The 15,153-nt window shown below is 51.6% G+C and overlaps 3 protein-coding genes across 4 annotated transcripts; 1 reads left to right on the forward strand and 2 right to left on the reverse strand.

Moving 5' to 3' along the window:
- The first annotated feature begins 554 nt into the window (after positions 1–554).
- Alkbh7 (Alkbh7 RNA demethylase) lies at positions 555–2,689 on the forward strand. Its single transcript, NM_001109384.1, is given in 4 exon segments — positions 555–784; positions 1,656–1,829; positions 1,937–2,061; positions 2,229–2,689. Coding segments are annotated over 4 exon segments (666 nt in total). The 5' UTR covers positions 555–580; the 3' UTR covers positions 2,392–2,689.
- On the reverse strand, positions 2,553–3,393 carry Pspn (persephin). The gene is given in 2 exon segments (NM_013014.3): positions 2,553–3,066; positions 3,155–3,393. Coding segments are annotated over 2 exon segments (471 nt in total). The 5' UTR covers positions 3,309–3,393; the 3' UTR covers positions 2,553–2,749.
- Positions 3,394–5,559: 2,166 nt separating this feature from the next.
- Gtf2f1 (general transcription factor IIF subunit 1) lies at positions 5,560–14,917 on the reverse strand. 2 transcript variants are annotated; one of them, XM_087565680.1, is made up of 14 exons: positions 14,846–14,917; positions 14,590–14,745; positions 14,457–14,503; positions 13,128–13,200; positions 11,374–11,567; positions 10,710–10,880; positions 9,106–9,290; positions 6,829–6,982; positions 6,679–6,740; positions 6,477–6,596; positions 6,281–6,354; positions 6,071–6,209; positions 5,874–5,964; positions 5,560–5,789 (listed from the first exon to the last, which is right to left on the reverse strand). In XM_087565680.1, exons 2-14 carry the CDS (start codon positions 14,599–14,601, stop codon positions 5,585–5,587), a joined length of 1,527 nt encoding a protein of 508 aa, XP_087421806.1. In that variant the 5' UTR covers positions 14,602–14,745; positions 14,846–14,917; the 3' UTR covers positions 5,560–5,584.
- Positions 14,918–15,153: the final 236 nt, after the last annotated feature.

The raw sequence follows: 15,153 nt of genomic DNA on the forward strand, positions 1-15,153 counted from the left end.
GAGTCAGCTTGCACTACTGTGTTTGGGGGTCAAACCAAAGCCACCATGATGCTTCCTGACAAATGCTGAGCCATTTTCCTAGGCCCAGTTTATTAGGGTGGTGTGGAAGAAAGTAACTTTTTCCCCTCTTTTTAAATTTAACTCACAACATTTGAGGTAGGGATTGTATTATTTGGTCTTATTTGTTTGAACGTCTTATTTTGTGGTCAATATCTCCTGTAATTCAGGCTAGCCTCAAATTCAAGGGCTGACCTTGAGTTATCCTTTCTCCACCAGGGTGTGCTGTTTGACAGGCAATAGGCTTGCTCTTTAGGTTGGTTGACCTTCTAACCTTGGCTTTGCCCCCTCGTGACCCCGAACCTCCGCTCTTCCTTGTTCTGCACATCAGGTGCTTTGCTTGAGACTTTGTTCAGGGCTGAGAGGTGGGACCATCAGTAGACTGACTTGGAGCACATCTAATAAGTTGAGTGCGTGTTGGGGGGCGGCAGCGAACAGGAGAGTCAATAGTTGGTGGGCGTGGCGCAGTGTCAGCCAATGGCTTGTGGGGGCGTGGCTCAGCCTTGTGCGGTCTGTCCTGAAGATGGCGGGCAGCTGGAGGCTAGCGATGCGCTTGCTTTCTGGGTGCGGCTGGGTGCGCGGCTCGGACTCTGCGGTGCTGAGCCGCCTGCGTGATGAGGCCGTAGTGCATCCAGGCTTCCTGAGCCAGGAGGAAGAGGACACGCTGACACGCGAACTGGAGCCCCAGCTGCGGCGCCGGCGCTACGAGTACGACCACTGGGACTCGGTGAGTGGGCAGAGAGGCGAGCTACGGGGACGCCCACTGGGACATAATGAGGGGGCGGGGTCCTCGGCAGGGCGGAGTGGAAGAGCTGTGAAGCTGGGGCCTGGGACCTAGGCATGATGGACCAGGTTGCGGGGGGAGACGGTGTGTTTTGGGCAAGGCCTGGTGTAGGTTCGGGTGAGACCAACTGACATGGGGCTCCGTCTGCTGCTTGCGACCAGTTTCTCTGGTGTGGGAGGTGGCAGGTGATGGGGGACTCGGGAGTGACAGTCACTCAGGACGCCCTATGGGAGCAGGGCTGATCTTAATGCCAGAGCTGAGTAGTCCAGGGGAAGGCCAGCAGCTGGGGGGTTGTGGATGGTACTTAGAGCAGGGGAAGGGGTGAGAGCTGGAGAAGGTGAGCCGGCTCAAGAGGAATAGAGCAGTGCAGTATTACAGTGGGGGGGGGGGGGGCAAATCACTGGTGGGCTTTACCAAGAACAGGGACTGTGGTGTGGGGCTGGACCTGGAATTAGAAGGCATGGGTAATGAGGACAAGGATGTCACTTCAGACATGAGGTTCTGGAGTTGAGGGGCTTGACGACAAGATTAGGAATAGAAAGCAGACTTGGGAGAGGGAGTGCCAGCAGTTGGGAGTTTCTAGGAACTTGAGGGATCAAGTTGAAACTGGAGACCAAAATACTGAATATTGGGGTGGCCAGCACCAGGGACCACTGGGAATCGAAATGTGAAGACCAGATGCGTGGTTGAAACCTCACTGAGCCAGCTTAAAGGCTAAATTGTGAGATAAAACTCCCTGCCCTGAACTGTGCCCCTCTGCACCTCATTTTCCTGCCCTGGAAGTTCCCAGGTATGACCTGAGCTCTCGGTACAGGCCATCCACGGCTTCAGGGAGACAGAGAAATCCTGCTGGTCTGATGCAAGCCAGGCCATCCTGCAGCGGGTCCGTGCCGCTGCCTTTGGTCCTGACCAGACCCTGCTATCTCTGGTCCATGTATTGGACCTGGAACATCGGGGCTACATCAAGCCTCACGTTGACAGTGTCAAGGTAGGCAGAAGCAGAAGGCAGTCCCTCAGAACTCCTAGCCAGGTCGTCGGTGGGCAGAGAGGTAGAACTGAGCCTGACCCCACATATACACCGTACCCCTTTCCCAGTTCTGTGGATCTACCATCGCTGGCCTTTCCCTGTTGTCTCCAAGTGTTATGAAACTGGTGCATACACAGGAACCTGAGCAGTGGCTGGAACTGTTGCTGGAACCTGGTTCTCTCTATATCCTAAGGTATGACCTAGCCTAGAACCCCCAGATGAGGCCAAGTGTTTCCAACAGCTCTTGTTTCTGCTCTCATAGCAGAGGAAGTCACCATCACCACTACCCAGAAAAAGTACAGAAATGATGAAGGGACAGACTTCCCTCCCTTCACCTACTTGGCCTTTCTTTTCTTGCAGGGGTTCAGCCCGATATGACTTCTCCCATGAGATCCTTAGAGATGAAGAATCATTTTTTGGGGCACACCGGGTCCCCCGGGGCCGACGCATCTCAGTGATTTGCCGCTCCCTCCCAGAGGGGATGGGGCCAGGAAGGCCAGAAGAGCCACCTCCAGCCTGCTAACCTCTCCACATATCCTCTAGACTTGTGAATAAAGTAGGAAAATGATTTCATGGGAATCTTCAAATTACCATCTGCCAGGGCTGGGGCCCTTAAGAGATGATCAAGGTCTCAGGATTTACATAGCATGGTGGCTGCCAGGGCGCACCCCATCACACACACTCTTAAGACCATAAGAATATCGTTTATTGCATTCACTACTGATAGAAAACAAGCAAAAAAAAAAAAAAAAAAAAAAAAAACAAACCCCAGGTCCCCTTTCTCTTCTTAATCTTCTCCTATGCAAGTTTCTAATAACGTCACCTGAGCCTTTCAAAGGCTGCCTCTTGCTTGTGATTCTGAGAGACCAGGCTGGCCGCCTTCAGCCACCACAGCCACAAGCTGCGGCTGAGAGCTGAGGCAGCTGCTGCCAATGGTGGTGGTCATCAAGGAAGGTCACATCAGCATAGCTGGTGGGCTGGCAGCAAGGTCTGCCATGAGCTCGACCCTGCCCTCGAAGACGGGCCAGCACCAGACTGTGCTGGGTACGGACCTCTTGGGGACAGCTGCCAGCACAGTATCGGAAGATAATCTTCTCCTCTGAGGCATAGCCCAGGCCAAGCTCAGCCACTGGTAGGGTCAGGCTCCACAGCCGGCACAAACCAGGTAAGGCTCTTGGAAGGCGGACATTGTTGTTACCTAGTGCAAGGTAGAATAGGATTGTGAGGCAAAGTGAGGGCTTTGAGAGGAAGAACTGTAGAGTTAGGAGGCCCCCAAGAATTCTTACCCTGATGGGGCTTCCAGGTCCTTCCAGTCTCTGCCATTTTCCCAGATGAGAGCTCATCTGCCGCAGGAGCCTCTTGAAGATCAAGGACCCAGCCAAGGCCCAGGTGCAAGGACAGGAGCAGCAGAAACAAGATCCGAAGTCTTCCTGCAGCCATTGTGACAGGCAGGTCCCAGGATGCCGAGAGGCTTTGGTGCCCTCAATTTATTCCCTGCCTGTCCTGGGGATTAAAATCACTTCCATGTCCCAGGGAAGCCATGGGGGTCCCACCCACCTTGTCCCCACATCCTCATCCCTAAGAATTGATGGCTCACCCACCCAGACATTCCATAGACCCATTTCCGACACCCTGATGCCTCTGATTTATGAGTGTCACACCATCAGCCAGAAGCAAGTCCAGAGCTGGCTACGAACCCATGTGCCCACCCCACCTGCTGTCAGTGGAAGAAGTACAGGGCGACTGGGAGGGGGCGACTGGGAGGGGCCTGTTGTAGGTCTCATGTTGGACTGTAGGCCATGTGGGGCCAACAGGGACTGGGAAGGGCACATGACACTAGTCCATCTCCGCTTCAGCCAGGATTGACATCATGCCCTTGTCTCTGGACCTGGCTGAGGCAGCATCAAAACAGGAAAAGGGAGAGGCTAGGGGATAGCTAAGGGCTGGGAATCCCATTCTTGGAAGGCTAACCACAGCTACAGCCAGTCTGGGCTTTGGAGTATCAGATCAAGAGGAGGCAGTGACAAATCATTCCCAGAAAGGCACAGGTTCTGCAGACTTCTGAATCCATGAGACCCAGCAAGTGACCATGGGCAACAACAGACCAAGGGCTTTGGAGACAAAGGAAAAGAACTGATGGTGGGTATGGCAGTGCATGTGGGTAGCCCCTGTGGCCAGGAAGCCAGGGAAGGGTTGCTGAAGGTGAGGCCATCAGAGGCTAGTAAGCAGTGGTAAGAGCTCGGCACCTAAAAGCCCTTGCCACAGAGCCACCCCGAGTGTGAACTGCAGAATCCACATGGTAGGAGAGACTCCTCTGACACCACATGCATGTGGTGGCATGCACACGCTGCACAAGACACACAGTTTGAAGCCGAGTTTGTAGAATGTGTGCTGAGCATTCAACAAAGCAGCTGTGGGTTCCATCTAAGGCACGGCGTAGACTGACACTATGTATCCTCAGCACCAGTTCAAGGCCAGCCAGAGCTACTTGAGATCCTTTCTCAAAAAGAAAAACATAGCTTTCAAAAGTCACTTGAACTGAGTTCCCCTGAAGGCAAGGCTCTGCCCTTAAACACAAGTGCACACCCTGTCCTAGGGTGGATGGCACCTTAGACCCAGGCTCAAAGGACCAACAGACAGCTGGACAGGGATGTTCAGTGAGCATGGACATTCCCAAGGACTAGCCCCCTTCCACAGGTATTCCCAATCAATCAGGGGTGGTGGGTCTGAGTTTGCACTGGTGTCCTGCTGCCGGTGAGAGGAAGCCCTCACTTCACCCAGGCTGCTCAGGGCCCAGCTTTCAAGGTAGCAGCTGAGGCCAAGCACTAGTCAGCCCTGTCACTATCCAAAAATGTAAAGCACTCTCTCCCCAAGCCAACGCCTGGCTGGCCTGGATAAGATATATCGCTGGGCCTGTCAGGAGATAAGGAGGACCCCAGGAATGTAACTTGGAAATGGAAAACAGCATCTAGGTGCCAAGACTAGGAATAGGTTGGATCACAGAAATCGGTAAGTGAAGCGCCCAAGCTGAGAACTGCACATTAAAGGTATTCAGGGAACATGACTGTCATCCTAGCATTTGGGAAACTGAGGTCCAGGCCAGCCTGGACTACACTGCAAGACTTTCTCACATCATTGGTACATGCCTATTATCCTGAAGGCCAGCCTCAGCGACAACAGTAGGAAGAAGACCAATCCCAAACCTGTCCTCCTGGAGGACTGTTAGAAGCTGAGCGTTCCCAAACGCATGCATGCCACCATAAACCCACACAGCACCCGGATCTACAATGGGGACGAGGGCATAGTGGCTCAGGAGTGGAGCCCCTGCCTGCCTAGAATCCCCCAGTGAGGAGCTGTGAGTGTGGCCAGTGCAAAGGTAAAATGAAATTAAACTCGTGAAGATTGCACAGGAGACAAGTCCTGGTTATGGACTGAGCTCAGTGGGCAGGAAGGCCGTGTCCTCTGCAAGAATGGAGGCTTGCACTAGAGAGATGGCTCAGAGGTTAAAGAGCACGGACTGTTCTTCCAGAGATTCTGAGTTCAACTCCCAGCAACCACACAGTGCTTATAATCATTGATAATGTAATCTGGTGCCTCTTCAGGCATGCAGGCAGAATGCTGTATATATAATAGAGGCTCAAATGCCTCAGGGCTCCTCCAGGAGGGCAGGGGTGGCAGTGATGACTCGCACTCTGGGCCTGCTCTCTTTATTGGCATCACTCTTTGAGGGAGAAGTGCATCTTGTCCCCAATCATCTTGCGCTCAGGGTTGAGGCGCTTGAGAATCTGCGCCAGCACATTCACTGTCTGCTCGCTGCTCAGCCCCGTCTTCTTGGTCTGGAACTTCTTCAGCAGGTCCTTCGTGGTCATGGGCTTCCGGGTCAGGTAGCGGCGCACAGCATCCTCTGTCACCTGGACATCACTGAGGGGAAAGAAAGGAGGCTGGGTCATACAAGAGTCCCTTTAGCCCGATCCTACCTATGGTCCCGCTCCTGTCTGAACATACCCGCTGCTGGGCGTGGACTTCCCAGACAGGCTCTGGGGACCTGTGTCCATCCGAAGGCGCTTGGCTGCTGGAGTCTCACTTGTCCGCTTCCCTGGAGGAGAGAATAATGTCAGGCCCAGGTGGGGCCCAGGTCGGGGACAGCAGATGTGCAGAACTGGCAGCTCTGGCTCTCGTGGACAGGCTTTTCTGGCACTCACCCTGTTCCAGCTTGCTGGCCGCGGCCCGCAGGGTAGAAGAGGTGCTTGCCGCTTCTGCACTGGGAGTTCCTGGCCGGCTGGTGCCCTTTGAACTTCCCCCGGATGGCTTCCGCTCCCTCTTGGGGGGTGTCTTCTTCTTCTGCAGAGATTGGGGGGTGAGTCTGAAGGCTTGGACTGTCAATCCCACTCAAGTCCCCAGCTCTGACTTACCGCCATGAAGAGCGCAGAGGAGGTCTCACTGTCAATGTCGCTCTCTTCTGAGCTGTCTGAGTCATCACTGCTGTCTGCATAGGACAAACATCCAAAGCAGTGAGCCTACAGAGTCCACCCACCACCACCTGTGCAGGCGGGTTCAAAGGAAGAGGAGGGCACTGGCCATCACTGCAGCCTTGTGCTCCTCACCCACCTTTCCTGCGTTTCTTCTCTTGTGGGGTAGGGGCCTTCTTCTCTTCCTCCTCCTCCTTGTCCTCCTCGGGGGGCTTCTCCTCCTCACTCTCCTCACTGCTCTCACTCTGTTCGTCCACACCTGGGACACAGGCCACAGGTGTGAGCAGCGCCCACTGCTGAGCACACTCCCACTCCCCGGCTGGCCCCCAGCGGGCACCTACCCTTGGGGCCATCCTCCTGCTGGGGCACCTTGGGCTTGCCCTCTGCCTCATCCGGTGAGCTGCTATAGGGCAGAGAAGGGCAAGGTATGAAGTTGGGTGACCACAGGCCTGCCTCGCCCCTGCTTCACCTCTGCCTCACCCCTGCCTCACCTGGAGCCGTCAGACATGTAGTCTACCTCCTGGCCCTCAAAGTCCCCGTCATCACTGTCCTCAAAGGCCTCATCATCTGAGCCCTTCTTCTTTTTCTTCTTCCTGCCTGCCTTGGTCACTGGGGCCTTTTTCTTAGCCTTGGAGGCTCTGCTGCCTGTGAAAGGAAGGAAAGTATAGGAGGAGCTCAGATTGGATGAGCCCAGATCTTTGCTCACTGCTGGGCAGGGGCTCCACTTAATCCCCACCCCTGCTCACTGGGAGATTCTAGGCAGGGACAACACCCATAAGCAGCAGTCCCCATGTAGCCAGGAAATCCCGACACCCGATGTCACATTTCCTGTGTGACGTCAGGTCACATAGCATCTAAAGCCTCTATATCAAGTATCTGAGCAAGTAGCTATGTGGGGACAAATAGCCGATTCACAGTCACCAGGAGAAATGGGAAAGAAATCAAGGACTTGGCCTGGTTAGTCTTACATCGCCTCACACAAGTCAGAGTCATCTGGGAGGAGAGAGGCTCAGCTGAGAAACCCTCAGCTGTAGGCAGCCTGTAAGCTATTCTCTTAGTCAGTGATTGATGTGGCAGGGCCACTGTGGGTGGGGCCATCCCTGGGCTGGTGGTCCTGGGTTCTCTAAGAAGCAGGCTGAGCAAGCCATGAGAGCAAGCCAGTCAGCAGCACTGTCCATGGCTTCCTTCAGTGATGGATTAAGCTGCAGAAGTGGAAGCCAAATAAACCCTTTCCTCCCCATGTTTGCTTTGGTCATGGTGTCTTATCATGGCAATAGTAACCCTGACTAAGACAGATCTGAATTATTCCAAAAGTCATCATGGTGATGGATGTTCAACTCTATAGAGAAAACGAACATGAGAAAACACACATGTAATTACTTCTGATATGAAGCCTTGGTTTGTAGTCCAGGCTTGCCCTAAGTAATTGTCCTCCTGCATCAGCTTCTTCTTTTTTTTTTTTTTTTTTTTTTTTTTTTGGTTCTTTTTTTGGGAGCTGGGGACCGAACCCAGGGCCTTGCGCTTCCTAGGTAAGTGCTCTACCACTGAGCTAAATCCCCAGCCCCTCTGCATCAGCTTCTTAAGTGCCAGGGACACAGGCCTGTGCCACCATTAGCCAGCTTTCTGAGGATTCTTACAAGCTGCTGAACTGCAGTATAAACAGTACATAAATATAAATTGTACCTCAGACAAAGGAGGGACAGAGAGGAGAGAGAGGTAACCTAGGCAAGCGGTTCTCAGCCTTCCTAACACTGACCCTTTAACACAGTTCTTCACGTTGTGGTGACCCCAACCATAACGTTATTTTTAGTGCTGTTCGTAACTGTACTTTGCTACTGTTATGAATTGTAAATATCTAATATAGGGGGTTGGGGATTTAGCTCAGTGGTAGAGCGCTTGCCTAGCAAGCGCAAGGCCCTGGGTTCGGTCCCCAGCTCCAGAAAAAAAAAAAAGTAAATATCTAATATGCAAGTTATCTGATATGTGACCCCTGTGACCCCTACTTGTGTTGTGTTGTGTGGGGTTTGGGGAGCTTTTGTTTATTTTTGTTTTTGTAGACAGGGCTTCTCTATCTGTGGCTGTCCTGGAACGTGCTCTGTAGACTACCTTGAACTCACAGAGATCTACTACCCTCCGCCTCTGAGTGCTGGGATTAAAGACAGTGCTACCACCGTCGTGTTTCAAAGATAGGATCAGTGGGCTGGAGCTGTGGGTCAGACGTTAAGAGCACTGACTGCTCTTCCTGAGGTCCTGAGTTCAATTCCCAGCAACCACATGGTGGCTCACAACCATCTGTAATGGGATCTGATGCCCTCTTCTGTTTGTCTGAAGACAGCTACAGTGGACTCAAACATAAAAATAAATAAATCTTAAAAAAAAAAAAAAAAAGATAGGGTCGGAATTCTCTCGCCTCAGACCTGAGTTCTGGGATCACAGCAAGCACACCATGTCTTTTTTGTGTGTTATCTTGACAGGGAGACTGCACTCGGGTTGAGCCAATTCTTAGAGAAAGTGGAAGGCTTACCCCTCCTGTGCACTGTCCTCAGCCCACTCTACTTGTTCTGCCATTCAGTCACCAAAAGCCCTATCCCTATAATCAACCAGGCCCATGTGGCCTGCGGCACAGCAACCTTGAACATTTAAACAAACTGGTCCCATGGAAAGTCTGTAAGGTGCCATTCATTTCCTCAGTAACTCTGCGCCATGACTTCCCAGGTGGTGTTAACTCAGCATGGCCTTGTCTTGAAGACCTCTGGGTCCCCACTCACCCTCTTCTCCACTGGCATCACTGGCATCGGATGACATTTCCAGGTCATCTTCCAGGTCATGAATGCGCAGTTCACTAGGCTTCTTACGGCTGCGCTTCTCCTTCTCCTCCTCATCTTCATCCTGGTCCTGGTCCTTGAGTCGCCGCTGCTGCATGATGCTGAAGTGGTTCAGGACCTTGTTCCTCCTACACATGGGGACAAGTGACTGAGTACGTTGTGCAGCAGAGGCTGGTGGAAGATAATGACCAGGACACTCAGATGGGCACCGTCCTTTTCAGGGACAATGGGCATGACGGGGTAACCTCGTTAAGGCGCGCACACTGTGAGGAAGCTAAAGCAGAAAGACCCTGTAGGGTGTTAACCTGAGCCACACCACATGCAACAGAGGGGGGGAGGGGCAGGGCATGCAGCATGGGCCATTTCAGACCCCCGGATCTTGAAATAATATAGGGTGAGCCCTGAAATGGCCTCAGGCCCACGTGCACTTGAGCCCTCTGGGAACCCCACATCTTAGCTCCTCCAGACTCAGGGTCTGTTCCAGGCATATCCAGCCATCATATTGGTTAGCTAAATAATTTTTTATGCTTTTTCCTGGGAGGGGAGGGTTGGGGAGGGTTGTTTTGTTTTGTTTTGTGGTTTTGTGAGATAGGATCTCTACTGTCCTGGCTATCTTGGAACTCACTATGTTGACCAGGCTGGCCTTGAACTCACAGAGATACTCATGCCAATGCATCCTAGAGTGCTGGGTTAAAGGTGTACACCATCAGGCTTGGCCCAATTAAAATTCCTTTAAAACAGGATCTTATTGTGTGATCTTAGCTGGCATGGAACTTGGAATATACACCAGTCCTCAAACTCAGAGAGCCTGTTGCCTGTGTACCAAAGTGCTGAGATAAAAGGTGTGCACCACTGTGTCTGGAGCTCTGGGTGTTTTGCTGAGATAGAAGGCGTGTACCACTGTGTCTGGAGTTCTGGGTGTTTTGAAACCAAATCTTGTATAACCACAGCTGGCCTCAAACTTAATACAGCAGAAGATGGACTTGAACTCCTGATTCTCTTGCTTCTGCCATCTGTGTGCTGAGGTGTGCACTCACACTACCCCCACCCATACCCCCATCATTAATTTATCTCAAGGATTACATAGAGTAGGGTCTCATTGGACAAGGAGCTGTCCATGAACCTATGTGTGCCCAGAATAAGGCTAAGCATAGTAGGAGGAGCTGCTTTTGACATTTCAATCCCAGCCCTTGAGAACCGGCACTATTCCAGGCTTGTAGGCAAGCACAGAGCAACCCCATGGACCACATCAATTCCAACAGCCCTCTCTGGACACACAGGGCCCACCCTCAGCAGGTGTACACGACATCTTATGCTGTCCACTGAGTTTCTCTATCCCAGCTTCCCTGTACCCATCTTTGTTTCTACCTCCCAAGCTAGAACTGAGGCGGTTGCCATGAAGAGGCGCCTCCCTGACCCCCAGGCTGTGCCTATCTGTGGTACTAGCCTTCACTCAGCTCCCAGGCCTGCCAAAGGAAGCACTGCTTCCTGCTCCAGGCAGGCTTGCTCCAAGGGCGTACACATTATAACCACCACTTCTGCCTCACCTCTCCCATTCCTCCTCAGCTTCCTCAGCAGTCAGTGTGCGGTGTCGGGCCAGCGGTGTGAAATTGTACCAGTTCTGCACAGGGAAGGCCTCGAAGGCGCCATCCGCACACTGTGTGAAGATGTAGTAGGCCGTGTTCTCTGTTACCCCGCCTTTCTTGATGCCCTTGAACCTGCAGAGAGCCTCAGTTAGGTCAGGACCTCACCCACAGGGCCTGCCTGCACTCCATCCACCCCCTTACAGTACCCATCTGGGCTCTTCTAGGAATGACAGGACAGAAAGGCATGGGCCACCACCTCCTTAACCAAGTACCACTCTGCCACCTTGTGGCCACCATCCTCACAGCTGCTCCCAGCCTATAACCCACCATGGCTACTGTGGGGCCCTACAGCATGCAGGCTCCAGCTATCAGTCCACTGAGTAACTATGCATAGAGTACTGGTCACTGGCTTTCTCAGGCTCCACCATCCCAAGTGTCAAGGTGCTCTCCAGGTCACAGTCAGGCTATTGAGCCAGGCCAACAGTCTCCAGTTTAAGATTAAACTTTGACAAGAGAGGTGGTCCTGGGCCCCCATCCTGTTGGGAACAGACTTGAGGACAATGTCTCCTAAGCATGCGTGTGTGAGGGACACAAGCTGGAACTCCCCACCATCAGCACCACTCACTTCCTCCCCGATTTGCCATTGACACGGAGTAGCCAGGGCTGGTCCTCAGGCCGGAACTCCTTCAGGACAATGCCATACTTCTTCCGGCGAGCCTCCTCCCTGAGCTTGCGGTTGAATTCACTTCCTGCACCAGACTCTGGCATCTCCTCTTCCTGGTAGATCTTCTTGTTGCTCAGATCTCGCTCCAGCCGTGCCTGGAGGGAAGCAGGAGCAGGGATACTCTCCTGTCGCGCTGTGCCAGGCCTCACGTGCCCCAGCACACCCGCATGCGGCATGAGGGCAGGGATATGAGCACCTGCTCTGCCCAGGGAGAGGGCGGTGGAGACGCCTCAGTGGATAACGTAGCTGCCTTGCAAGCATAAGGATCGGGAGTCCAGACCCCCAGTACCACAGACAAAGCTGGGTATGGAAGTGTGCATCTGCGACCCCAGGAGAACGGTGTAGACAGCAGGGTCCCTGGGACTCACAGGTCAGCAAGCCCCAGGTCCAGTTAGATACCCTGACTCAAAACTGTATGTAAAAAGGCTGGGAAAGATAGTACTTGCTATATAGTCTGCATAAAGTATAGCCTGCAAAAGGACTGAGGCTTGAGTTCAAGCCCTAGGACCCACACAGCATAAAGTGAGAACCGACTCCTGCAAACTCTTCTCTGATCTCAACTCTGCATCCCTCACACACCTGTGGCCCAACAGATGTCATTTTAATAATAAGGTGTAGAGTGACTATGGAAGACAGCTGATGTCCACTCTAGCCTTGACATGCACAGCATGCCCACATGCACATATGCACACACACACGACTCTGGTCATGAGGAATGTGGGACTTACAACAGTAAAACAGACTGGTCCATGAGATCACGGAGACCACCCGAGGAAGGCTCAGGAGCAACCCAGACAATATGGAAATAGTAACATTTTAACATGACACCCAGAATACTGGGTAGTTTAAAACTTTGGCCTTTAACACTTTTTTCCTCTTAGTATTATCTAGAGAATCCTGTTATGTAGCTCAGGCTGTTCAAACTTATGATCCTCCTGCTTCCACCTCCCTGGTGCTGGGATGCTAGTATCCCTGGCTGTACCCATCTTGTGGTATGGTTTTATCCTTTCGAGACAGGGTCTCACTGTATAGGCAGTCTGCTCTGAAGCCCACTGTGCAGACCAGGCTGGCCTCAAAGTCAGAGATCCACTGACTCTGCTGCCAAGAACTGGCATTAAAGGTATGTGTCACTATGGCCTGCTGGCTTTATCTTAAAAACAAACACTCCAAACTTATAAAATGCATTTGTTTTTGTACATGACATGGCCTGCTTGTCATCTTGTTACCCGTTACTTTACTTTATAGTATACATATAGACATGGTCTATATATATATATATATCCGGGGCTTCACTCAAGCTCACTATGTAGCCAAGGATGGTCTTCAATTTGAGATCCTATCCCCTTTCCCATGCTGGATAACAGGCGTGTGCCAGCCAACATGCCCATTATACATGGCGCTGGTGGTCCCCCTGGCCTCCTATATGCCAGATGAGTGCTCCATCAATTGAACCGTACCCTCAGGCTAGCTTCTTCTCTTTGAGATAGGATTTATTTAGTATAGGCTGGTCTAAAACACTCAGTCTTTCTACCTCAGCCACCAAATAGCTGGAATCACAGGTCTGCTGGGGCTACAGGTGTGGGCACTACTGTTTCAGTAAAGTCACCAGCCCAGGGTTAGGTCTCTGCCCCAGACACCCAGAGGCATACACTTACCTGGTTCCAGGTAGCAAAGTTGACTTTATCAGCTGCATTAAAAGCCATTATGTTGTATCTTTTGGCTGTGTTCCTGGAATGGGCAAGAAACTATTCAATCCATCGATTAGCCATTCAACAAATCTACGATTTACACCCTTGGTTGTAGGTAATTCTGGGAACTCAAAAAAGACTCGGGAACAATGGTCCTCAACCTTCCTAAAGCTATGACCCCTAATACCCCTATGACCCCCTCATGCTGTAGTGACCCAACCATAAAATTATTTTTGTTAGTTCATAACTGTAAGCTTGCTACTATCATGATTCATAATGTAAATATCTGTGTTTTCTGATGGACTTAGGCGACCCACAGGTTGAAAACCACTGCTCCAGTTTCTCAGGGATTTTTTAATTTTGTTTTTGTTTTGTTTTTTTTAAAGACTCCATCTCATCCAACCCCATATAAAGACCCATAGGCACCAGGCACTCTCACAACACACATCTATATACACACAGGCATACACAGAGAAAACACTAAATCCTTAAGAAAAAAAATGAACCGGGGGCTGGAGAGATGGCTCAGTGGTTAAGAGCACTGACTGCTCTTCCAGAGGTCCTGAGTTCAAATCCCAGCAACCACATGGTAGCTCACAACCATCTGTAATGAGATCTGATGCCCTCTTCTGGTGTGTCTGAACAGCTACAGTGTACTTATATATAATAAATAAATAAATCTTTAAAAAAAAAAAGAAAAAAGAAAAAAATGAACCAAAGGTGTAGAGAACCTTTATGTAGAGAGGAAGGCAGGCAGGCAAGGGCTGGAGGTGAATGGGTCTTAGTGGGTTTCAAAGTCAGCCTGGTCAAACCGGCTAGACTACACAGTAAAACTGTGTCTTCAAAATAAACAAAAAAATAAAAGGGGACTAGGTGTAGATCAGTGGTATAGTGCTTGCCTACCACAGGCCCACCTAAGATAAAATTAGAAGTTGAGGGCCATGGCACTTGGCACAGAAAGCAGGATGTGTACTACTTGTGACCAGTTTGGAATTTTGTTTTATTTTGAGACAGGCTCTCACGATATGTAGCCCTGGCTGGTCTGGAACTCCCTCTATAGACCTGGCTGACCGCGAACTCAAAGAAATTCTCTTGTTTCTGCCTCCCAAGTGCTGAGATTAAAGGCAGCCACCATGTCTGGCCTGACCAGTCTGAAACAGGACAGAGTCACAGACCCTAACATTAACTACCAAGATTTACCAAGACATATTACTATGTCTTGGACGCGGCAGTAGGGCCAGCGTGGCAGGGGAACACAGGGCCGAGGTTCTAAAGTGTGGATGGACGGGGACTTACTTGGGGACTCGGACGACGTACTCAGTGACATTCTGGCTGCTGGAGCCCTGCAAAAGAACAGGAGTCTGTAAGGCGAGAAGAGGGCGCGGGGTCTGTTTTGCGACACCTCCATCCCCACCTCATTCATACTTACTAGAGCCGCCATGGCCGTTGCTCAAGCTGCTCCGGGTCGGCCAGACCTGGATGGTCTTGGTTGTGTCCCTCGGACCCAGGGAAAGCACCTTTCCTGATTGTCACGTTAGTGTGATCCTGTGCTTTGGATTTCCAAACCCTTAAGTCTCCTAGAATGCTGGAAGAGGAGAAAAAAAAGAGACTTAGAACGCTGCGCATGCGCCACAGCCTGACCCGGAAGTAGAACTGCCACACGGAGACGAGAGCTACCACTGTACCTAGTCTGTGTCTTCTCCAGCTTCTGAGCGAAATAAAGCTGCTTTTTCTCCCAGTGTTCTCTTTTACATCACGGATAACTTATAATCACGTGAGAATACGTCACTTCGTGACGTCAAGACGCGGGCAACGTGGAGCATCTTGGGTAGGGTGGGAATGGAGTCTTCTGGTGTTCGCGTCCTCGGTACTCTCGCGCAAGCGTAAATGTCCAAGAAGCGGGAGCGGAGGCCGCGTTGCCATGGCAACCGAGGCTCGCTCTGTGGAATGGCCTCCGGGGCTCTTCTGGGGTGGGTCTGAGATTCCGTTTTCT

The sequence above is a fragment of the Rattus norvegicus genome, chromosome 9 (assembly GCF_021556685.1).
Source record: "Rattus norvegicus strain SHRSP/BbbUtx chromosome 9, alternate assembly SHRSP_T2T, whole genome shotgun sequence".
In the NCBI taxonomy this organism is placed as follows: Eukaryota; Metazoa; Chordata; class Mammalia; order Rodentia; family Muridae; genus Rattus; species Rattus norvegicus.

Excerpts from the sequence above, each read along its gene's own strand:
- Gtf2f1 (XM_087565680.1), bottom strand. Across the intron at positions 6,210-6,280 it reads CCTCTGCGCTCTTCATGGCG|AAGAAGAAGACACCCCCCAA; the intron begins GTAAGTCAGAGC and ends CAATCTCTGCAG. Across the intron at positions 5,965-6,070 it reads GGCCAGCAAGCTGGAACAGG|GGAAGCGGACAAGTGAGACT; the intron begins GTGAGTGCCAGA and ends TCTCTCCTCCAG.